Source organism: Paramisgurnus dabryanus, chromosome 22, assembly GCF_030506205.2.
Source record: "Paramisgurnus dabryanus chromosome 22, PD_genome_1.1, whole genome shotgun sequence".
NCBI classification, from domain to species: Eukaryota; Metazoa; Chordata; class Actinopteri; order Cypriniformes; family Cobitidae; genus Paramisgurnus; species Paramisgurnus dabryanus.
This window is the reverse complement of record NC_133358.1, coordinates 29519839-29544422: the sequence shown is the minus strand read 5'-3', so window position 1 is coordinate 29544422 and position 24584 is coordinate 29519839. Positions and strand designations below refer to the sequence as shown.

The window sequence follows — 24584 nt, the reverse complement described above, 5'->3', positions numbered from 1 at the left end:
TTTTTCAGTTTTTTTGCTCCAGATTTTGTTTCCCAGAATGTTTTGCTTGATGCTGTTTTTTGTTTTACTCTGTATAGATAAAGACTTGTAAATGTTTACTGTTCATTTATCTTTGAACAAAATGTTGCCAGTAAAAAACATAAATGTAAATCTACGGTAAGTTACCGGCAACCCAGCTGCAATTTCTACGGAATTTTTTTTACAGTGAAGATACAAGTGTTCAACTATTCCAGCATCCACACATGTGATTTAGTAGACAAATCTTCTTTCTGATGTGACGTGTAAGTCAAATGGATATTTACCACAACATTTATCACATTAAATCTACAGTTTGTGTTTGTTTTAGATTCTTTTGAAGTCACCACTATGGTGATTAGTGTTCCCTTTAGTTAGGCTTTTGACCCTTGACCTTCACAGACTCTGCTCTTTTAGCAATTGCAACTTGTTTGTTGCTTGAGGAAGGAGAATTGTCTATGATGTCATCTAAGCTTGGTTGTTTTTATGTTATGCTGCCTAAGATTTAAATATGAAATGATAAAATAAGAATAAAGAACTGAAATGTATAAAAGTGACACTCTATGCTGATCTAAAAACACACTGTATTGAATAAGATTCCTGCAAATGTGTCAGCTGTGGTTTTTGCTTCCGAGAGACATCAACACTTTGAATACAAATCTCAACAATGGTGAGAGTAAATGGTAAGAAAGAGTTTTCTACAATCCTGGTACCCAGAATGCATTGCGGCGTGAAGCTTTGTTGTTGATTGTCACCATTGTTGCATGGCAGATTGAAGTGTCCCTAAAGGCTACGGACAATGTTCCGTAAATCTACGGACATTGTTCTGTCAATCTACAGAATGATCAGTTTTTGAATAAACGGAAAAGTCTGTACACATAACGGAAAACGTGCCGGTAATTTTCTGCCAGGACATTATCCGTTTTTTTACGGATTATTTTTTTAGAGTGTAGCTTTAAACCGTAGGCTACGCATGTATTAGGATTTTTTGGCACATTTGCTAATATGACCGCCACATGAGCTGAATCCATCTAGATCACCTAATGAGTTAAAACTTCACACATTTATGATCTTTCAGTTCATGAATTAAGAATTCAGATCATCATTGTAGTTATGCATCATTTCTAACATCTGAAAAGATGACATATAAACTTGAATAGACAGTTTGCTGTGCATTTTAAGAGTTTAATGAGCTGTTTATCAATCAGAACAATTTACAACTCTTACAGCAACTAAATAACATCCAGTTTCATATACAGTTATTTTATATTTATAAAAACATTAACTATTGTTTCTCCCAATCGAAATTTCAAGTCCTAACAGAGCACTTTGTAACCTTATTTAACTATAAACTATTATAAACTATCATTAAAAATGATTCCTATCATAGAAGAAAATTTACCAGCATTAAACTGTCGAATCACAGATTTTTTCATCCTTATATTAACAATTTCATTTGCATCACAGCACATCAGAGCACTCCAACAACACAATCTCATAGCAATTCATACATTTTTTACGAGATGGCCAATTCGTATTCATTTGTACTACCACATTCACATGTTTTTGTACAATTTGCTTTCTCCCCATGATGCTGGGGTAGGGCATGGCCAAAATGTATAAATTTTTTGTAATATATCCAAAATATATCATTTATTTCTCAACAGGATACATAATGAGACAATACCGTCTATATGGGCATATATAAATCTTTGCAACAGATGGTCAGAAAAAAGCTATCCAACCAGCTTACATATTGTGTAGATTTTTATTTTGACATTGATTTTCATCATACGCTGTTTTATTAAAGTTGATCGTGACTTCTCACGTGAGGGTTTGACTTGCATGTAATCATGTTTACCACATATTTACGGTTCACAGTTGGCTACCGCACAATAGGCTTCATGCCCAGCTGCACTACTTCCTGAACTTCAGCCAACTCCTTGTTTCCTGTCTGCCATTATTGGACAAACTGATTAATCCAGGTGTGCCTGACCTCAGTTGTCACAACAACAATATGTGTATGATTCAGATCATATGAATTAGCCAATTCGTACCAAAACACGAATTCCCGTGAGACCAAGCTGGAGCGCTCATGTGCGTATTTCTTTTTGTCTGTCTTTAAGAGTTTATTTATGCTGAGGAAGTTACTTGTGCAACACATTTATCCTCAAACATTTAAAGACTTTAAGAGATCTCTACCACCTAACTCAATATCTAATACACATCCTATGTAAACATACACTTTAAGTTAATACTAAACAAGTTGGTTCTGATATAAAATATGCTACGAATAAGCACTATACCTGACAAAACAATGTCACAATGTTCTAGTGCGCAGATGTTCTTATGTTCTTGAAAAGTCCTCGATGCTTCATTGACCCATTATATGAGAACACAGAAAACTGATCTCAGTTAAGTCATTATAGGATCAAAACAGCAGATCTGAAAACATCTCACCTCCTGATGCATTTCTTCAAAGATCTCATAGAAAGGCTGTGTTTCAAACACAACAAATACAAACACACACACTGAAAAAATGACTTTTTTACTTAGTATTTTGTCTTGTTTTCAGTCTAAAATCCTTAACTCATTCGCCACCAAACATTTTTTTTAAAGTTTCACTGCAAAAAATGATTTTCAAGAAAAAAAAGTTCTTAGTATTTTTGTCTTTTTCTGTAAAAAAATCAAAAAATTCTTAAATGAAGATGCTTTTTCTTGATGAGCAAAACGACCCAAGAAAATAAGTCTAGTCTTTAGACCAAAAATATCAAATTTAAGTGATTTTGTGCATAAAACAAGCAAAACATATGCCAATGGGGTAAGCAAAAAATCTTGAACATTTTTCTTAAACACTAAATTCAAGAAAAAGTGAAGATTTTTTGCTTGTTTTATGCACAAAATCACTTAAATTTGATATTTTTTTCTAAAAACTAGACTTATTTTCTTGGGTCGTTTTGCTCATCAAGAAAAACCATCTTCATTTAAGAATTTTTAGATATTTTTACCGGACACAAGACAAAAATACTATGAATTTTTTTCTTGAAAATCAAGTTTTGCAGTGTGCCCGCAAGCATTTTTGGTGATTTTCACAAAAGTTTCACAAAATGCCTTCCAGGAAATTTTTCTTCTAAAAATATAAAAACATACAAATATATCAAATGAAAGAACAGACCCTCTGCTTACAAACAAACAATAAACAAACAAACAAACAGGAAAAAAGTTTTATCCAATCTATATTTTTTCTCTTTTTCTTTAAAAATACAATTTTTATTAGCAAAAAGCTGAAATAATTGCATTTTTGTGAAGAAATTAAAAAATTAGTAAATCATATTTTGGCTTCATTTTTTTTTCATAAATTTTGTATTGCAGATTAACATAAAAATTCATCAGGAACACGTTTTGTTATTGCAAAATTTTCTCTTAATTGACAAAATAACTCATCAATGATGGGGAAAGAGTTAATTAAGATGCATTTTCTTGATGAGGAAAGTTTTTAGACATTAAACATAAAAATTAAGTGAATTTGTGCTTAAAACAAGCTAAAAAAATCTGCCAATGGGAAAAAAAACCTTTTTGCTCATCAAGAAAATACATCTTGATTTAGGAATATTTTGATATTTGTACTGAAAACAAGACAAAAATCCTAAGTAATAAAGTCATACTAAAATCCCTGTAATCTAAAGGAGACTTACTCTTAAAAAACTACATATTACTAAGGAAGCTTTGAAGAAAATCGCCCATCTATTAGAAATTCAACAACGAGGCAGTGACTCTCCGAGTCTTTGTGGCGTCTAGTTTTGCTTGGTCTAAAACTAAACAAAATCCTGTATAAAATATATCTTATTTTCATTTGCTACACACATATGATTCTGTAATAGGCTGGTTTTAAAGGTCATTTGATGTTTCTCTGCTTTTTAAAGATGGTGTTGGAAACATTTTCCCTCATTTAGTACATTGAACGCTTCTGTTCATAAGATATCAGCGCATCATAGAAAAGTTCAGTGTTTATAATAACCTGGAAAGTGGGAAAGCCGCACATTCCATCCCGAATTAAATTTCCCACCAGGCCACTTCAAACCTTAATGAATTTATAAAGACACGAAATAGAAAATATTGCAGAATGATTGAGCTCCACAAAATAGACCCATAAAAACAGTGCATCTGTCCAGAGTACTTTCTGACTTCAGGGTCCTTTTTTCCTTGGCAGTCTGGAAAATAGCATTCTGCAATATTTCTCTACTTGTCTTCAATGGAAGAAAGAAAGTCACACAGGTTTGGAATGACAGGAGGGTAAATTATTTTGTATGAAGAAATCCATTTTGTCATGAGGTTAATTTCTAAAGGGGAAAATCCATAAGGATTAAAAGATCCTTCTGCAAAGTGTCCAAAATAACCATAGTTTTATTATAGTTCTCCCATCACACTGCTGTCCATATGCAACCCTGTTTTCCCAATAGACATTGGAAGAAATATTGCCACCTTTTCCTTTAAAAAACTTTAGGTCATCACCATGAGACCCATAGGCTTTAAGAAGCTGTGACTCCATTGGCTTCATACACAAATTTCAATGGGCGTGGTCATCATCACTTTACTCTTGTCTTGTCGATTCGGTGATGGGCTTTTGGAGGATTCCTCCCGTGAAGAAAGCGGCTCAGACAAGATGCTACGTTTGAGGGGGGTGGGCCGTAGACAGGCAGTCCCTGAAGGAGGGGAGGGGTCTGCATTTCTGTGGGTGGAGCAACGGCTGGAACCTCCCCTAGATGCCCTGCAGGAAGCTCTACGGCGTTGATGATTCAGCAGATCGTATTTCAGAAAGTAAAACACCTCTTTGACCCCACAACGACGCTCCGGCTCCAACGCCAACAGCCGGCCAAACATGCGTAACGCATCATCAGAAAAGCGCCTCCATTGGGATGGCACGACGCCAGGTGGACACGCCCCTCGCTGCCAACGCTGGAATTCTGCAAAAAATGCGTCGCTAGGCAACGCAGCCTCCCAAGGAAAGTTTCCCGTAAGCATGCAAAACAGCAAAACTCCAAATGCCCAGACATCCTGGGTCGTCGCCACTATAATGCCCTCCGATACGGAGGCCTGGCACACCTCGGCCGCAGTGTAGGGGATTGTGCCGCTGATCCGCTTTATTCTGCTGCCCGTCCGCCGTGTCATTCCCAAATCAGCCAATTTCACACGTCGACACTCGCGATCGAAGAGGAGAACGTTTTCTGGCTTCACGTCCCGATGGACGAGACTCTTGCTATGCATGAAGTCCAGAGCCAAACCCAGCTGTTGAACACAGCGCTTGACCATTTCCTCTGGCAAACCAGACTGAGATGGAATGGAGAGACACAAAGACACAGTTAGGATGAGGTCAGGCGATAATGAGAGTTGATAACATAAAATGAGATCTTCAACAAGCTAAGAATTTTATTTCTTGAAAATACTTTTTTTGCAGTGCATCTTAATTGCTTAAATTTTATATTTTTTGTCTAAAAAGCAGATTTATTTTCCTAGGTCATTTGGCTCATCAACACTGAAAAAAATGATTTTCAAGAAAAAATGTTCTTAGTATTTTTGTCTTGTTTTCAGTAAAAATATCTAAAAATTCTTAAATTAAGATGCTTTTTTCTTGATGTGCAAAACTACCCAAGAAAATAAGTCTAGTTTATAGACTAAAAATATCAAATTTAAGTAATATTTTACATAAAAAAAGCAAAAAAAAAAAAATCCGCCAATGGGGTAAGAATTTTTCTTGAATTTTTCTTGAATTCTTCTTCAATTTTTCTTCAATTTTTCTTCAATTTTTCTTCCATTTTTCTTGAATTTAGTGTTTAAGAAAAATGTTTAAGATTTTTTTCTTACCCCAAGAATTTTTAGATATTTTTAATGAAAACAAGACAAAAATACTAAGAATTTTTTTTCTTGAAAATAATTTTTTGCAGTGCATCTTAATTGCTTAAATTTTTATATTTTTTGTCTAAAAACTAGACTTATTTTCCTAGGTCATTTGGCTCATCAACACAGAAAATAAGTCTAGTTTAAAGACTAAAAATATCAAATTTAAGTAATATTTTACATAAAACAAGCAAAAAAAAAAAATCCGCCAATGGGGTAAGAATTTTTCTTGAATTTTTCTTGAATTCTTCTTCAATTTTTCTTCAATTTTTCTTCAATTTTTCTTGAATTTAGTGTTTAAGAAAAATGTTTAAGATTTTTTTCTTACCCCAAGAATTTTTAGATATTTTTAATGAAAACAAGACAAAAATACTAAGAATTTTTTTTCTTGAAAATAATTTTTTGCAGTGCATCTTAATTGCTTAAATTTTTATATTTTTTGTCTAAAAACTAGACTTATTTTCCTAGGTCATTTGGCTCATCAACACAGAAAATAAGTCTAGTTTATAGACTAAAAATATCAAATTTAAGTAATATTTTACATAAAACAAGCAAAAAAAAAATCCGCCAATGGGGTAAGAATTTTTCTTGAATTTTTCTTGAATTTTTCTTGAATTCTTCTTCAATTTTTCTTCAATTTTTCTTCAATTTTTCTTCCATTTTTCTTGAATTTAGTGTTTAAGAAAAATGTTTAAGATTTTTTTCTTACCCCAAGAATTTTTAGATATTTTTTAATGAAAACAAGACAAAAATACTAAGAATTTTTTTCTTGAAAATAATTTTTTTGCAGTGCATCTTAATTGCTTAAATTTTTATATTTTTTGTCTAAAAACTAGACTTATTTTCCTAGGTCATTTGGCTCATCAACACAGAAAATAAGTCTAGTTTATAGACTAAAAATATCAAATTTAAGTGATATTGTGCATAAAACAAGCAAAGAAATCTGCCAATGGGGTAAGAATTTTTCTTGAATTTTTCTTGAATTCTTCTTCAATTTTCCTTCAATTTTTCTTCCATTTTTCTTCCATTTTTCTTCCATTTTTCTTCAATTTAGTGTTTAAGAAAAATGTTTAAGATTTTTTTCTTACCCCAAGAATTCTTAGATATTTTTAATGAAAACAAGACAAAAATACTAAGAATTTTTTTTCTTGAAAATAATTTTTTGCAGTGCATCTTAATTGCTTAAATTTTATATTTTTTGTCTAAAAACTAGGGGTGACCCCGAATAGTCGAAGATTCGATGCATCGATAGGAGAAGCCTGATTCGACTACCAATCTCATAGTCGAATCGTCGCAGATGTGTTGACGATCATTCAATTTTGGCCGTATATGGGTGCACACATTATCTGATTTCACATATAACAGCTTTCTCACAATATATTAATATTCTGCATATTATGATAATGCTGCAAATAATATGTGAAGTAGCAGCTTTCAATAAATATTTTTAAAATGCGTTAATAAATCCAACAACCCCTGTGACCGGGCTTCACGTCCATAAGAGGTCTCTATGTTAATAAAGCCTTGCCTCTTTGTTTCGACATTTAAAAGACAAAGCTGGCAAATTAAACTATGACTTTCGTTCTTTTAATAATTTCTATATTTTATTTTATTTATAAATCACTTTGGGTTATCTGATTTAACTATTTGGCTTGTGTTTTGTTTCCGTGCACTTGAGGCATTTTGCATATTTGTTCTGCACTTTGCTACTTCTGACCTTATTTTATTAAAAAAATGTATTTATTATAAACGTAAATTCCGATCTAATTTAAGTATGTAAATTTTAGATAGCTTTTCTTGTATCGATGTTGCGCTATTGCGTGCTGGCCATGCTTGCGCATGTAATTTAGCCGAATGGGTGCTCTGCATCTCATATTTAGGAGTTCATCAAACTAAACATTAAAAAACGTTTTTTCGACGAGTATAAGTTTTTAAAATGTATTTAAAACAGAGTGGTTATATTGTCTATCTTAAAGTTAAACTACAAAACAGGTAAGCCGTTTTTTTTTTCGGTGATGAAACGGAAACTAGTATCTGCACCGAACCTATTTCTGCCTGACACGAATGTCTTTCTTGTGATTTAATATTATGGTCAGTCGGTGTTCACTTTCAAATGATAGCAAAGAGATTCCTGAAATAAATAATATCATCCGGTCTTTCTGTATCTAAAGTGAATACAGAGATGATCAAAGTCAAAGCAAGCAAGCAGGTATTTCTGTGCTAAATAATAACGCGTAGTGTCTATAAAATCATTAATTTCAGTGTTTTTCTTGTTATAAATTAAAGTTTAATGAATTGTATATAAAGATTAGTTTTTATCATTTACAGTCACAATCACAAATTATTTGTCATTTCTCGTTTGTCGGGTTTTTTTTGTCATGACTGCTTTGACGCGCTTTCTCCAAATTAAATAAAAACAAGCCGGAGTTTCCAAGGCAGGATCACCTTTGTTATTTTTTTAGGTTTAGTTAAAAATCTATTTTTGTGTGATGTTCTGTAGATCGTGGCTTTAAAATGTTATGAGGAATAATTAAACAAATGTTGCCTTACATTTTACCTTAAAAAATATATATATAAATATATAAATGCATTGTCAGTTTTGTCTTCGTTTATTACTTGAAAGACAGTTTTGGTCACTTTATCAGACAGTTGTTTATGTGTGCTGCTTGTGAAAGAAAATAAAAGTTACCAATTTGTACCTGGTCTGGCCCCCTCCCAACCCATGCACACAAACATAGATGATTCGACTATCGGTCGACTATGGAAAGATTCGAAAATTCTGATTCGAATATGTAAATCCTTAGTCGAGGACACCCCTACTAAAAACTAGACTTATTTTCCTAGTTCATTTGGCTCATCAACACAGAAAATAAGTCTAGTTTATAGACTAAAAATATCAAATGTAAGTGATATTGTGCATAAAACAAGCAAAAAAATCTGCCAATGGGGTAAGAATTTTTCTTGAATTTTTCTTGAATTTTCTTCCATTTTTCTTGAATATAGTGTTTAAGAAAAATTTTCAAGATTTTTTTGCTTACCCCAAGAATTTATAGATATTTTTACTGAAAACAAGACAAAAATACTAAGAATTTTTTTTCCTGAAAATAATTTTTTGCAGTGCATCTTAATTTTAATTTCCCTAAAAATAAGACAAAAATACTAAGTAAGAAAGTAATTTTTTGCAGTGACCCAACTGGGTTCAGTTCTAAAAGTTTTACATGTGCCTCGGACACGGGTCAGGTATAATATTAGCGGCACCGGGTCTCTGGTAATTTAAAACAAGTGTGTTTTGCCAAATGGACCCGAGATGACCCAAACTATCTTGCGTGTGTGCATCAAATCCTTTTCAGAGGCTTGCAACATAATATGGCTGGCAGTAAATTCATTTTCATTGAGCCAGACCTGTCAATAAATTTTAAATGCACAATTTAGTGGTTACCTTGGGGTTGTCGTCAGATAACAAATGAAAATAAATGGAGCAGCGGGCCAAATTGGTTGCGGGGCCACTGGGGTTTCTTTCTGTCTGACTGGTGCCTGCGGAGCTGCAGAATGCGCACACGTCAGTGCTGTTTACATTCAGGTCCAGTTGGGGAAAAATTGCCACTTGGTCGGACTCAAGTCTAATTTTCTCATGTTTTTCTCGGGTTGGGTCTTTCTTTAAAAAAATTTTATTTATGCACCTTGGGTTTGGGTAAAAAGTGATTCGGGTCATTTAGGGTACATTTCTTTGGACCTGAGAAGACCACTTACTCAAACTTATAGTATATATATAAGTATATAAGATTATAAGCAACTTGCAGTTGACTTTGGTTGACAGATATTTGAATGTACATCTTTAATTTGCACTTAATCCAGACAAGAAAAAAAATCATTAAAGCTACAATCTGTAATTTTGCCTCTCTATCGCCATCTCTGTCTGAAACATAAACTGCAGGTTACTTTATGTATTAAAAAATTATATATATTAAATATATTTCTTATGAAATCTTACCAAATTTTTATAAGCTTATGGAAAGGTAAGCTTTAAACACATTTTACAGTTTTGATATTCTCATATAATTTCAAAAATATCTAAGTATTTTTCACAAATTTCGTATGAATTTATTAATTTATTTATATATTTGTAAGAAATATATTAATTTGTTCATATTCCTATGCCAAAGTACTAGTTGTGAGGTCACATGAGTGAATGTTTAGATATTTGTAATGTTGATGACATCATACCTGAGGTGGGATGATATCAAACAGGTCTCCCGCAGGTGCATACTCCTGACCAAACACATAACTCTCTTCTGTCTCGAACAGAACATTCAACACTTTGATGATAAATGGACTGCAGCTCAGAGCAGCCGTCAGACTGTATTCACGCAGAAAACTGCGCAGTTTTGTTTTGTTCTTATTCACATACTTCAGAGCCAGTTTAGTGCCTGAAACACACACGATAAACTATGATAAGACACCTTCAATTCATACAAACATGTCAATTATTTCGCTTTTCAAAGAATTTGTCTGACTTGCCTGAGGACACAATGGTGGAAATTTATCAATCACACTTATTGAGGTTTGAACCTGCAAACTTTACATCAGATTCATGCAATCTCACCCTGTTTCCGATGCAAAACCAGGTCGACTTTGCCATAGGTGCCCTTGCCCAGAGGACCAATCAGCTCGAATTCTTGCTCGACCTCGGAGGCGGACAGAGAAGTGATTGACAGCGCCTGCATGTCCTCGACAGGGGCCCCGCCCACACTGCTGCCTCGCCCCGCTGGGAGGACCCCAACCTGGGCACTGAAAGACGTGCAAATAAACAATAATGTGACAAACACATGTGCATGTTCTCCTTTTCTCGCATTACTCTGCTATGCTTCATGTTGGTGATGTTCTCAGCATTCAACCTTTAGAAATATTTTAGTAAGGACACAAGCTCCTGATGTCTAAGAAAGCTCACGGGAACAAACCACTGACCTAGAATGAGGCGTCAAGTTATCAGCATCATGCGTAGTGACAGCGTGCAGGGCATCATTGAGAAACAAGACCCTCATCTAACCAACCGTGTTATGTAGAGAACAGCAACAACAGTGGCTGTCTCAGATTTAAATGTTTGTGTTTAGGAGACCGTCCTGAAAGCTGTGGGTGCCGAAGCTCCAGTTTAGCCCCTGACTGAGAAATAAATAAGAAAGTGCTCCATTTCCTCTAGAGGTCATTGACTGCTTTTGCTTGATACCATGTAGTTTTACATTGTATCATCAGTCTTTCTCCCTGTCCCTACTTACCGTGAACCAATTAAAACGAATTATTTAAACTGTGCATTTAATATCTGATTGTTTTACGTCACATACTGTAGATGCATCAGTGTGTAGATGTGTTATTGTTTATTCAGAATTCAATGACAACCTAAAATAATCTCTTCCTCACCGACCCTTAGTTCTTAACAAGATCTGAAAATGACCTTTGACCCTAGATTTCCATTGTAAAATATCTTCAAAATTTCCAATTTGAACACCATGTAGCCAATATCTAGATCAATATTGCACACAAACTGAACATACACTGCAAAAAATTATTTTCAAGAAAAACAATTCTTAGTATTTTAGAAGTCTTGTTTTCAGTATAAATATATAAAAATTCTTAAATTAAGATGCTTTTTCTGGATGAGCAAAACAACCCAAGAAAATAAGTCTAGCTTTAAGACCAAAAATATCAAATTTAAGTGATTTTGTGCATAAAACCAGCTAAAAAAATCTGCCAATGGGGTAAGCAAAAAAATCTTGAACATTTTTCTTAAACACTAAATTCAAGAAATTTTTTTTGCTTGTTTTATGCACAAAATCACATAGATTTTATACACAAAATATTGTGAATATAGCGAATTTGTGCTTAAAACAAGCAAAAAAATCTGCCAATGGAATAAGATTTTTTTCCTCAAAAACACTTATTTCAAGAAAATCAATTTCTGCTTGTTTTAAGCACAAATTCACTTAAAGTTTATATATTTTGTCTAAATAGAATTGTTTTCCTATGTCATTTTGCTTATCAGGAAAATACATCCTAATTTAAGAATTTATAGATATTTTTGCTGAAAACAAAAATTAAAAGTAATTTTTGCAGTGTTGTCAGTGTTCCTGTATCACAGCTGGTAGAGAATTGCATTATCAATGCAAAGGTCATGGGTTCAATCGTTGTACTGTTCACACTTTGGATGTAAACATCTGACAAATGCATAATATCAATTTAAGATGTAAATGGATTTATTTACCTACAATTTCTTCAGCAGTTTTCCTTTTTAGTGCAACACTTTTTATGCTTTATATGCAAACAATGAAATTTGCATAAATTAATTATGCAAACATTAAGAACTGAATAAGAAGTCTCTTTTGGTCAGCATATTTAAACCAAAGAAATCAATCCAGATGTCAGGGTTGAATTTGGCACAGTGATGAATAAGAGCCATCAGAGATGCTCCTGAACTCACCTGCCGGTGCCCTGCTGTCTCGTGTCCTCATGTTCCTGCATCCAAACGCTGCGTCCAGATTTCTGCTCTCTGATAATCAGGCTATGATGAATTCATTTCTTATCTACTAGACATCTTTATAATAAACAAACAATGACTTAAATAAACACTCGGGTCACTGGAGATGGCTGAATCAATGCTCTCTTAAACAAAACACACTCAGCATTGCTCTAAATCCTCAGCTTTTCTTTAACATCCTGAATAAAAGGTCCTTTTGTGGTTTCCCTTTCTGGTTCCTTGTGCGCTCCGGAAAGATGCTGTGCTCAGTGCGCGCGGCCAGAGTCTGTGATGAACAATGTGTGTTTGTGTGTATGTGCGCGCGCGCGCGCGGGAGAGAGAGAGAGAGAGAGAGAGAGAGAGAGAGAGAGAGAATGACCTACTTCGTTGCGTTTCCGCTGCTGGATGTTGATATGATGATGATGCCCGACGTATCTGTCTCGCAGTATCCAGGGTCCCGCTCATCCAAAGCCATTCTCTCATTCATGTGATGGCAGAGACCCAGTGCCAAGTGCATCCCATAATTTATGCAGGTTCAGAGAAGGACAATAAAAGAGTGCGCGCGAGCATGCGCGCGCGCGCAGTGTTTGGGTTGCTCTGGAGTTTAATTCACACCACACGCGAGTCTTGACATGTTATGCTTGGTGAATCTCCGGATGAGCATATTAAAGCATTTGTATTCAGGTTGCATTGGAAGGAAACCTTTTTACAAACCTGCAAACATAACAGGTTTGGAAAGATTCAAATGTAATTTTTTTTCAACTGCAAAAATATACTTATAATTTTATAATTATACACTCACCTAAAGGATTATTAGGAACACCATACTAATACTGTGTTTCCCTTCAGAACTGCCTTAATTCTACGTGGCATTGATTCAACAAGATGCTGAAAGCATTCTTTAGAAATGTTGGCCCATATTGATAGGATAGCATCTTGCAGTTGATGGAGATTTGTGGGATGCACATCCAGGGCACGAAGCTCCCGTTCCACCACATCCCAAAGATGCTCTATTGGGTTGAGATCTGGTGACTGTGGGGCCATTTTAGTACAGTGAACTCATTGTCATGTTCAAGAAACCAATTAAAAATGATTCAAGCTTTGTGACATTGTGCATAATCCTGCTGAAAGTAGCCATCAGAGGACATGGTGGTCATAAAGGGATGGACATGGTCAGAAACATCCCCCACAACATTACACCATTGCATTAATGAGAAATTAAACAGGTGTTCCTAATAATTCTTTAGGTGGGTGTATACGCTAATATGTGAAGGTTAAAACTAAAAATATTTCAAATTCAAAAATATATTTAAGTAAGCTTTACGTTCTACAGAATGTATTTAGCATATTTTTGGCTAAATAAATTTTTTTTGTATGGGTTGCTGTACTGGTTGAACAGTTTTGTCCTTTTTTCACTTTATACAGGTATATCTTTTATATATTTTAGATATTTAATTTGGCTATGAAAATATTTATTATTTTACTAATCTTAACACAATATAATGTTAAGAGCAGGGAACAGGAATGGCTGAATTAATCTTTATCAAACAACTGAAGGAATAGGCCATATGCATATATGCCAGATTCTGTATATTGTTCAGAAATGGCATTTGCATTTGTGGCAGTGTTGCTGAAAAGCGAAAAACCTCTTCCACACTCAGCTGAGCTCATCAATGGCTCTATGAATGAGGATTTTTGTGATTCGCTGATTATTTGAGAAGCCCTCAATTGCCTTTCCTGGCGAGAACGAGAGTGCCCAACATCACAGCCGACTGCCTATACAGTACATAAGCAGCATCGCGACCAATCTGAAACATATTCAACACGTGCACCAATAAGACACCTACCCAAGCCTAACAATACAAAGCATCTAGAAACGCTTTTATCAACACGTCCTACTTTGATTCGTTTTGCACTCAGAGTACTGCAATGCATTGTGGGATTTGGGTATGATGATGTCTTAAAAAATCTTAAGAGAGTCAGGCAGCATGATTAAGTTGTTCACCTTTGGGAACAGCCTTCAGTCAACATCTCCCGTAATGCTGTAAAATACCGCTCAGTAGTCGCTCGCTGAGCAATTGTCAATAATTGTTCGTACTGTTACCTTCTTGATCTCCTGGGCGTCCTCCACCACAATTTACAGCCTCTGTACATCAAACAAACAGCGTTTGAATGTGAACTTCACGGATTTCACGTTGAATGTCATCACTGGTTTTTGTTTTGATATAATTAGACCGAGACGTAATTACCCACCCGAGGTTTGAGTGACAGCATCTGAAGATCACATCCATCATGGCTGCCACAAAACCTTGAGCAAAGGATGGCAGCTTCAACACTCACACCTTTTTATCTTTTTTGCACATTTTCTCTTATTTACATCAAAACTGGTAAAACAACATTTACATTCATGCATTCGGCAGATGCTTTCATCTAAAGTGTCTTATGGTGCATTTAACAAAATGAATAACCAATGTATCACCCTCAAGTTGTTACAAATTTCTTTGCTTGCTGAACACAAAGGAAAATATTTGTAATCAAGCAGCAAACAGATGCACCATTGGTTTCCATAGTTGAAAGTCAATAGTGCTCAAAAACCAGTTGGTTACAAACATTGCTCAAAATATCTTTCTTTGTGTTCAGCAAGATGAAGAAATTTATATCATTTTCATTTTTTAGTGAACTATCCCTTTAAGGCATACATTTGATCAGTATGCGTGTTGCATGGAAATCAAACCCAACCCTTTGCAATGGTTAACACAACCAGCGGAGCTACAGGAACAGCATTCAATGACTTTCATGAGTCATCTGCAATTCTTAAATGACTGATGATCTTAAGTATAAAACAGTGATATAAATATCTCAAACCCGTTGCACCCTTTCAGTGCGTCATTGAAAGCGGATGCCCAGCAGGCAGGAATTGTCTCTCTTGAGTTTTGAAATAAGGTCACTCTTTCTCTCTCACAGATCACAAATGCCCCATCTGTAGTTGTGCACATCCTATGAGACTTGAAATAGTTGTTATGCTTTCAAAAGAATTTTCTATGATATCCAATGCTGCCGTTCCTTCAAATAATCAGCATCGGCCACATCTTAACAGGAGACAGCTGACTTTAGCTTATGGTTTTGTCCATTTTTATGAAACATTTCTTGTACATCCGGCTACATTCTTAAAAGAGTCACTGTTATAGTCTAGGGGGGTGGTGCTGGGGAGCACTTAATAATGTTGATTTCATTTCTATATCCTTTATCATGTTATTATTGAAAATTCCTTATGTAATGTCAAACTCTTGCGCTTATATAAATGTTTTTCTTATTTTAAGGGCCATCTTCATGTAAGATGCAAATGCACACTGCAAAAAATAGTATTTTTGTCTTGTTTTCAGTAAAAATATAAAACAATTCTTAAATTAAGATAATGACCAAAACGACCCAAGAAAATAATTCTAGTTTTTAGAGCAAAAATATCAAATTTAAGTGATTTTGTGCATAAACAACAAGCAAAAAGAATTCAAGAAAAATGTAAGAAAAATTAGCTTACCCCCCCATTGGCAGATTTTTTTGCTTGTTTTATGCAGAAAATCACTAAAATTTTATATTTTTGGTCTAAAAACTAGACTTATTTTCTTGGGTCATTTTGCGCATAAAGATAAAGCATCTTAATTTGAGGATTTTTAGATATTTTTAATGAAAACAAGACAAAAAAACTAATTTTTTTTCTTGAAAATCATTTTTTGCAGTGCATGTCTAGTTTAACGGTGCCTGCTATTTATTCACGGCAAAAATTACTTTCTTACTTAGTATTTTTGTTTTGTTTTCAGTTCAAATATTAAGAAGCATTCTCTCGATCAGCAAAATGACCTAAGAAAATAAATTTAGTTTTTAGACCAAAAATATAAAGTGAATTTGTGCCTAAAAATATGCCAATGGGGCATTTAAAAACTTGATTTAAAATCTTAAATCAAGAAAAAAATCTAGAAAAAATTCTTACCCCATTGGCAAATAATTTTGCTTGTTTTAACCACAAAATCACTTAAATTTTATATTTTTATGTCTAAAACTAGATTTATTTTCTTAGGTAATTTTGCTCATCAAGAAAATGCCTCTTGATTTAAGAATTTTTATATATTTGTACTGAAAACAAGTCAAAAAATACTAAATAAGAAAGTCATTTTTTACAGTGTTTTTACTATAATATTTTTCTGTATTTAAAGCTGCTTATAAGCAATGAATCATTGACAAAAGTGCTTAATAAATAAATGTGACTTGACTGATCATGTTATTGGAGATAACTATTGGAGAGGACATGAGTGATTCATCAAATTTCTGTCTTATTCAGAAGTGCTGTGTTTATTTTTCCAAGTAATCAGATTTATATCTCCAGTTTTAGACTTATTGAAGGAACCATAGCAACCACCTAGAACATCCTAATCTATTAACTGCATGGCAACACGCTAAGAACACCCAGCAAACACCTTTACCCTGGCAACCACCACAATGCCCCATCACCACAGAGACAAATTTAGCATAGAAAAGCATCACACACACATCGCTAGCCGGTGGTCTAGACCGTCTCTGTATTACAGGATTCCTCTGCTCAGTTTTGCTTCTAACAAGCTGTTTGGTGTCTCGGCAGACCGAACATTCTCAGTTATTACAACTTATTAAGTGTCGAGGGGGACACTGCTCCCTATGCTTCAGTGACTTCTTAAAGGGATAGTTCATCCAAAAACAATGTAATTGTTTACTCAGTGTATTTCTTTGTTCTTCAGAACCCAAACGCAGATTATTTGTGTTTTATTAGATACTATGGGAGTGGATGGCAACCACCTCTTCAATCTTAAAAAGGACCCAAAATGTTAAACAAGTAACTGCACTCATGCCGTATTTTTTTAGTGTCTCAAAGGCACACAAAACTGTGAAAAACAGTAAAATATAAATTGATCTGTCTCTATTTCAGTGCACATTCGGTGTCTGAGCCGTTGTTAGGGTCATTTCAAAGCTCGAAAGGTTTACTATGGGAGTGGATGGTGACCGAGGCAGTCAATAACCAGAAAAACCCCAAACAAATCTTTTTTCTATTTGTATTCTGAAGAACAAAGAAAGACATGAGGGTGAGTAAATAATGACAAAGTTTTAGTTTTTAGGTGAACTATTCCTTTAAGGGTCTAATCTGATCTGATGGTTGTCGCTGGACGTCCACAGCAAGTGGTAATGGACACTGGCTTAAATAATGGCTTATTTATTCAAAACCGAAAGAAGTAAATAGAGAAAAATGCATTTAGGATGCTGCCATCTGGTGGTTCAGAAAGACAAATGATTGGTTTTAAAGTGGACATTTCACAAGACTTTTTTAGGATATCAGATAAGTCTTTTGTGTCCCCAGAATGGGTATGTGAAGTTTTAGCCCAAAATATCATATAGATAATTTACTGTCAGCCCAAAATATCATATAGATAATTTACACACTGTCCTGTCATAAAACCTTTATTTGTCACAAAACATTGTCGATTTGGACTGAATCAACTTAAAAACATTAAATTCCATAATCTCACAGTATTTTCCTGATTCTATGTTTAGTTCGATTTGATTCCTGGGAATCTGGTTTGCTGAAATACCGCATGACATTTCAGTTCAGGTCAGCGATGAAGCCAGCATCACCGCGAAGGTACTGGTTCTGGACCTGTGAGCGGTTCGGACTGCTCCGGTCCTGTGTCCTTTCTGAAAGAGAAGCGAGTACTATTTTCCATCAGGACTAGTGTACTGTTTTGTTTATAAGTGTTACATAATGTTCTCACAGGACATAATGTTCAAGCTTCCCAGTATTGTGAGCAGAGAGTGGGTTTGTGTCTCACCTGTGGTTGTCTCATAGGAGATGTTATGTTGTGTGAGAAGTGTGCGTAGTCGTTCAATTTCAGCTCGTTGTTTTTCAAAGTCCTGTTCAAATAAACACAGAATAAACAAAATATGTACTGTTTGCTAAAGCCAAACACACACACAGATCATGGTGCATGGGTATTTCTGACCTGTGTGCACTCCTCCAGGTTGTGATGTGTGAGAGATGTGATGCTCTCCTCTGGTTTCTGCTGCTGTTGAGCTTTTTTCAGAAGACCGGCCTCTTCAAACAGCTCCTTTAGCAGTTTATTATAACCCTAAACACACACACACACCTGTTAGTATTGCCTTAGGTGCATTGTGCAGTGTAATGATGACAGCTGTGTGTGTACCGTCACCTGTTCTGTGATCAGTTCGTCATATCGAGCTTGCTCGATCTCATCCCACTCCTTCTGCAACCTCTCAGTCAATACCGGATAAACTACAAACACACAACCAGACTTAAAAAACTGTCCTAAGTACACTGCGATATAATATAAAATAGGCTATATTACCCACCTAAAAGAGAGTGAGAGTGACACACTAGTGGAGTTTCAAATGTAACCAAGTAAATGCACGTCTGCGGTTCAGAAACACTCACTAGTTTACTGCTTCCACCACAGACCATCAGCACCTACAATGTCAAAAAATGAGTTGATTGTTCACAGCAAGATTATACATACAGATGATGCATTAACTATACATGCAATCTACTATAGTCTACTTTAAGGAATAGTTCACCCCAAAAAAGAAAATGAGCCCATATTTTACTCACCCTCAAGCCATCCTAGATGTACACCGCAAAAAAATTATTTTCAAGAAAAACATTCTTAGTATTTAAATTCTTAAATTAAGAAGCTTTTTCTTGATGAGCAAAACGACCCAAGAAAATAAGTCTCGTTTTTAGACCAAAAATATAAAATGTAAGTGAATTTGTGCATAAAACAAGCAAAAAAATCTTCCAATGAGGTAAGCTAAGCAAATTTTTCTTGAATTAAGCGTTTAAGAAAAATGTTCAAGAATTTTTTTCTTACCCCATTAGCAGATTTTTTTTGCTTGTTTTAGGCACAAAATCCCTTAAATTTCATATTTTTGGTCTAAAAACTAGACTTATTTTCTTGGGTCGTTTTGCTCATTAAGAAAAAGTATCTTAATTTAAGAATTTTTAGATATGTTAACTGAAAACAAGACAAAAATAATAAGAAATATTTTCTTGAAAATCATTTTTTTTTGCAGTGTATGACTTTCTTCTTTTAGCCTAACGTAGTGGTAGTTATATTAAATAATATCCTGGCTCTTTTCAGCTTTATAATAGCATTGGATAGTGCCCCAAGTGGTGAGTTTTGTAGGCCCATTGTTACAGAAACCCATCGCTTCACCTCAGAAAACATTTAATAACTATATGGATACATTTTTGATAGATTGAGTGCTTTTTGAAGCTTTAAATATGGGGCACTATCCAATGCCATTATAACTCTGACTGTGTTTGACTGAAAGAAGAAAGTCACATACACCGACAATTGGTTGTTGGTGTATATGAAATTGTGTATACATAAAGAGTGTATAAAATATAGGGCTGGGTATTGGCAAGGGCCTCCCGATACGATACGTATCACGATACATGGGTCATGATACAATGTATCATGATACAATACGTTGCATGTTGTTTTATTTTGTAGAATTTTCATCAACTATTTCTTTGAAATTGTGTCTGTATATGAACACATACAGTATGAAGGCTTATTGTACCTTGGTCTGTCTGTTTTTGTTTCCGCATGCATCTCCCTCTCGCATCCACATGCCGGTAAACGTGTTATTCTGAATCTCCCATTCCTGCCAAATACTGCAGACACACCGGACACAATCATTTTGAATACTAAAGAGCTACTGTATGTTAAATAGAAAAGATTCATAATCTTTTCAAGAGACATGTTTTGTTAAATGATCATTACCCAAGTATACCGCTGTATGCGTTCCATCTGAAACTCTGCTCATGTTGGGTTACATTATGAAATGGGCAGAACACATATTTATACCTGTAAAAGAAATAAAGACTCTTATTTGAAGATTTTAAAAAGTGTAAAATCCAAACCCAATACCATAAAAGGCAAACTATACTATTTAAAGTGTGCGTGTGTAATAACCTGATTTACATAAATACGCTTTTGTTAATGTTTTAAAGGCACAATATGGATAACAAAGACATGACACCATTGACAAGCGACCGTATGAACGGAGCGCTTTGAATTCTCTGCATTCAAACATTGTTGAAATATAGTGTCAGATGTCCTACTGACGTGGCTTCAATGAGGTTGTAGCATCTTCCTGCAAGTCTGTGCAGATGTTGTGGTCCAGACACAGGAGAAGGGTTAACTCTTGCCTGAAGTCGATTACCCTGAGCCACAAACTGATTATTTAGCCTAAAAAGCAGAAAGGAGCAGAGTAGAAACAGAAAGAACTGCTGTCATCTGGTATTTGGTTTTTCAAAACACGGTTTGTTGGAAAACTCACCCAAATGTATTTGGCTCCTCCACTATCTTCATCTTCCCTCCCGATGTGACAACCACTAAAACATTTAAAAACACCATATTTAATACTAATATATATATATATATATATATATATATATATCCAAAGAAAACAATAAGCAAATTAAAACTCTGTTCAGTGTGCAAAACAGCATAACACACAACAGCATTCATGAACTTTAATAATACAATAAAACATGACCCAGTCAGGTACACTTACCCAACGCTGTCAAACACACCATGCAACATTTTAAAGATCCACACTCCATCTCTTCAACACACTAAAACTCTTTAAATCGAGGTTCAAAAACTAAAAACTACATTGCTTTGTATTTCTTCGTTATGCTGTTCATGTGACCGTACAGATGATAGGAAGTGCACAGCTAATAAAGATTTTATGTTTGACGTACCGGATGATGATAAAATGTCAATGTTCTCGCAATAAACAAAACTGTCTTATAAAAATATTGAATAGATACATTTATATTCAATCTACTTATACATATATATTTGTTGATTAAATGAAACACAAAGGAAAACGTACAGAAACTTTGGCGCATGTAGGAAACGCGGCGATGACAGTAAACAAAAAAATATTATGGCTATTTCCGGGATGTAATTTTTCTAAAATAAAAGTCTTCTTCCGTCGTTATTTTATGAATCATTCGACTGTCTGTTATTTAACTTTAAAACGTATAGCTAGAAATATTCTTTATGATATAATATTTAATCGTGACAGTAAAAATAGTTATATAATATAAGCATATACATTTATTTTGTGTTTAGTTTTCAGCCATGTTTTTATTACGTCACTGTGTTTTAGCCTCACATGGAAGAACGTGCGTTGCAGAATAAATCTTAGATTTGATCTAGAAAGCACATAAAACTTTAAACGTATGATGTAAATCGCGAAGTAAATACAACATGTTAAGTACAACAAAGTGGTCGGTTGGTTTATAATACAGGCACTGAAAACAGGCGAATACGTACTTATGAAACGTTAGCATAATTCCTCTAAACAAAATTAAGGTGGAATTTAGACATGGGGCGGAAAAAACAATGTAAAGGAGATCGACCGGTTCATAAGGGCAAAGACACGAGACACAGGATGAAGGGAAAATCTCTAGAGACTTTTACAGAGGAGATGCATGAAGTTCTGCATGGTTTGTTGTGTTCTGTCTGTCCAGATTTATTTGCAACTATATTAGTGAAATTGTTATGCATTCAATTGTGATCAAGTTTGTTTGACATGTGGGTTTGTGTATTTCCAGCCAGTGAGGATGCAGAATCAGGGGCTGCTGGAGGTGTAAAATTGCCCTGTCCACTGGCCATGTGGGAACTGGGTCACTGTGACCCTAAACGCTGTACGGGGCGTAAGCTGGCAAGAAAGGGGTTTGTGCGCTGCCTGCGACTCAACCAACGCTTCAATGGCCTAATACTGAGCCCAATGGGTACCAAATACGTTACACCTGCAGACAGGTGTGTCAGACTCTTTATCCTATCTATCCTATCATATAAAATGATAACACAACCCACAGACAGCAACCTCAGAGATGTATCACGCTTAAGGCCATAAATACCCTCATAGTACAAAAATGCATCACATATATAACATTTTTGATATTCTTCAGGGAGATTGTGGCTCAGTGTGGACTAGCCGTGATTGACTGTTCATGGGCACGTCTTGAAGACACACCCTTCAGCAAAATGATTGGTTCACATCCCAGGCTTTTACCTTACTTGGTTGCAGCAAATCCTGTAAACTATGGTAAACCTTGCAAGCTGTCCTGTGTTGAGGCATATGCTGCCACCTTCTGCATTGTGGGTAAGCAGGATTTTGTATGTCTCCAAATACAAGTCAGTCAATATTGCCACCCTGTAAAGCTGATACATGGACACGTGTCCCAGAGGGCCCAGTCTATAACAAAGTGTGGATACTGATGAGTCTGTGTGTGTGTGTTTATGTGATTGAACATCAGGATTTCGTGACCTTGCTGTGCTTCTGCTAAGGAAGTTCAAATGGGGTTTGGGATTTCTGGAGTTGAATAAGACTCTTTTAGAGGGTTATGCTTCCAGCCAATCAGAAGAGGAGCTGCTGGCTGTGGAGAAAGAGTTTCTGACCTCCACCCCACAGGAAGAAGATATAGGTATGACCCAACAGGACAGGTCAGATGTGCTTAAAATAGACAGCTGTTAGGATGATGTATTTTTGTAGGCCAACCTTATAGTTAAGTTCAACCAAAAGTCAATGACATTTTTCCATAAGCTTTTGGATTATCACAAAAAAATAAGCTCTGTGATCAACAACAGGTTATGATACACAAGATAATTTTCACATATGAACACAACTTTATCAGTTTTGAAATCTAAATGCATTGACTAGAAAATGAAAGCTAACCTAAGGCTATAGGTGAACTACACCACGGTCTCTTGACTTGTCAACACCAAGCTTTTAACAACTCTTTCAACTTTCCTCATGAGTTGGTGGTAATACCTGTGTGTTTTGTCGGAGTATCTTGTGTCTACCACAGATCTTATTTAAGACTTTAACCAAAAATCCATTAAATTTGTTTTAGGGGTTTTGCCTACACAAAAATATGTCATCACTGCAGCTGTCTTTAAAATAAAATCGCCTTACAAATATTAATTTTGTGTGTTTTAGATCCCTTTGATGTGGATTCAGGCAGAGACTTTGTTAACCTCAACAGACCAGTCCAGTAAGATTCATTTTAAATTCTGTGAATTTATGTTTTAATCACTTTAACATCTGTAAAAACGAATGACCTGAGAAGCTGGCCTAGTTTAAAATAAAAGTTATTTCTGTGTGTGTTTGTGTGTACACTCAGAGCTGAGGAGTGTGACAGTGATGAGACATCAGAGGAAGATGATGATGATGATGAAGAGGAGGAGGAAGACAAGAAGAGTAAAGAAGCAGACGATGAAGATGGAAGTGATCAGGAGTCTTGAATTTCTAACCTTATAATGAACGATCAGAGAAAGCGTGATGTCACTGATTCAGTAATCTGATTCAGTTAGCACTCAGACATTGACCTCTGTGTGACAAAGGCAAACTTCTATTTTATGAATGTTTGCAAATGTAAAAAAAGAAAATATGTATGAAACTAAAAGAAAAACGAATCAAGTCATAATTTCAGAAAAACATTTTTAATATGGTGTAAAAAAATAAACTCTTTGTATGAAAAGGATGTTTTTGCACTGTTATTATATTTTAAAAGCAAAATAAATATTAACTGTTCTTTCTACACATAATTAAAGGTCAAAATAAATATTTATATTATGTTTGAGTTTAGTTGGCAAGGTGTCAGTTTGTGCCCAGGGCTTTGTTTACAAACCATTTTTAAATCTGCATGTGTAATTAAAAAAGCCTCATCTAACAAAGTGTCTGCCTGTGAAAATTGGGCTCAACAGGCATAATGCTTGTTCAGAGTATTCAACAGAAAAAATATGACTTCAGTTTAAGAGAACAAATGGCCAGAATTTACTATAATTAAGTGATCTTGTACCACTGTTATTTGATCTAAACTAAATATAAATCTTGATGAGAGGTATACACTTTACACAATTTTGGAGTTATTTGGTGCAAAGATGGTATCAGATGATAAATATAGTATACATATAATCACTGTACTTTAATCTAAACAAATCGAATATGAGCAATTCCAGCATAATGGATGTAACATTCTAAATAAATTCTAAGAGAATTCTAAGAGAACTTATTACCAATATGAACTATCGGTTTATTTTTT

At 34.9% G+C, this 24584-nt stretch overlaps 3 protein-coding genes across 4 annotated transcripts; 1 reads left to right on the top strand and 2 right to left on the bottom strand.

Moving 5' to 3' along the window:
* Positions 1-1186: 1186 nt before the first annotated feature.
* sbk1 (SH3 domain binding kinase 1) lies at positions 1187-12924 on the bottom strand. Of its 2 annotated transcripts, none has more exons than XM_065258750.1 (4): positions 12802-12924; positions 10514-10698; positions 10135-10337; positions 1187-5343 (listed from the first exon to the last, which is right to left on the bottom strand). In XM_065258750.1, the coding sequence occupies exons 1-4, from the start codon at positions 12903-12905 to the stop codon at positions 4570-4572; spliced, it is 1266 nt and encodes a 421-aa protein (XP_065114822.1). In that variant the 5' UTR covers positions 12906-12924; the 3' UTR covers positions 1187-4569. The 2 variants fall into 2 exon arrangements, with proteins under 2 accessions (XP_065114822.1, XP_065114824.1); XM_065258752.2 differs by lacking the exon at positions 12802-12924 and adding an exon at positions 12383-12729.
* A 4962-nt stretch (positions 12925-17886) lies between these two features.
* Positions 17887-21289, bottom strand: gnptg (N-acetylglucosamine-1-phosphate transferase subunit gamma). Its single transcript, XM_065258749.2, has 10 exons — positions 21038-21289; positions 20801-20855; positions 20587-20709; positions 20242-20325; positions 20039-20132; positions 18809-18923; positions 18649-18731; positions 18442-18567; positions 18271-18352; positions 17887-18136 (listed from the first exon to the last, which is right to left on the bottom strand). The coding sequence occupies exons 1-10, from the start codon at positions 21084-21086 to the stop codon at positions 18045-18047; spliced, it is 903 nt and encodes a 300-aa protein (XP_065114821.1). The 5' UTR covers positions 21087-21289; the 3' UTR covers positions 17887-18044.
* Positions 21290-21475: 186 nt separating this feature from the next.
* On the top strand, positions 21476-24122 carry tsr3 (TSR3 ribosome maturation factor). Its single transcript, XM_065258747.2, has 6 exons — positions 21476-21980; positions 22089-22296; positions 22449-22642; positions 22797-22964; positions 23480-23534; positions 23664-24122. Exons 1-6 carry the CDS (start codon positions 21860-21862, stop codon positions 23782-23784), a joined length of 867 nt encoding a protein of 288 aa, XP_065114819.1. The 5' UTR covers positions 21476-21859; the 3' UTR covers positions 23785-24122.
* Positions 24123-24584: the final 462 nt, after the last annotated feature.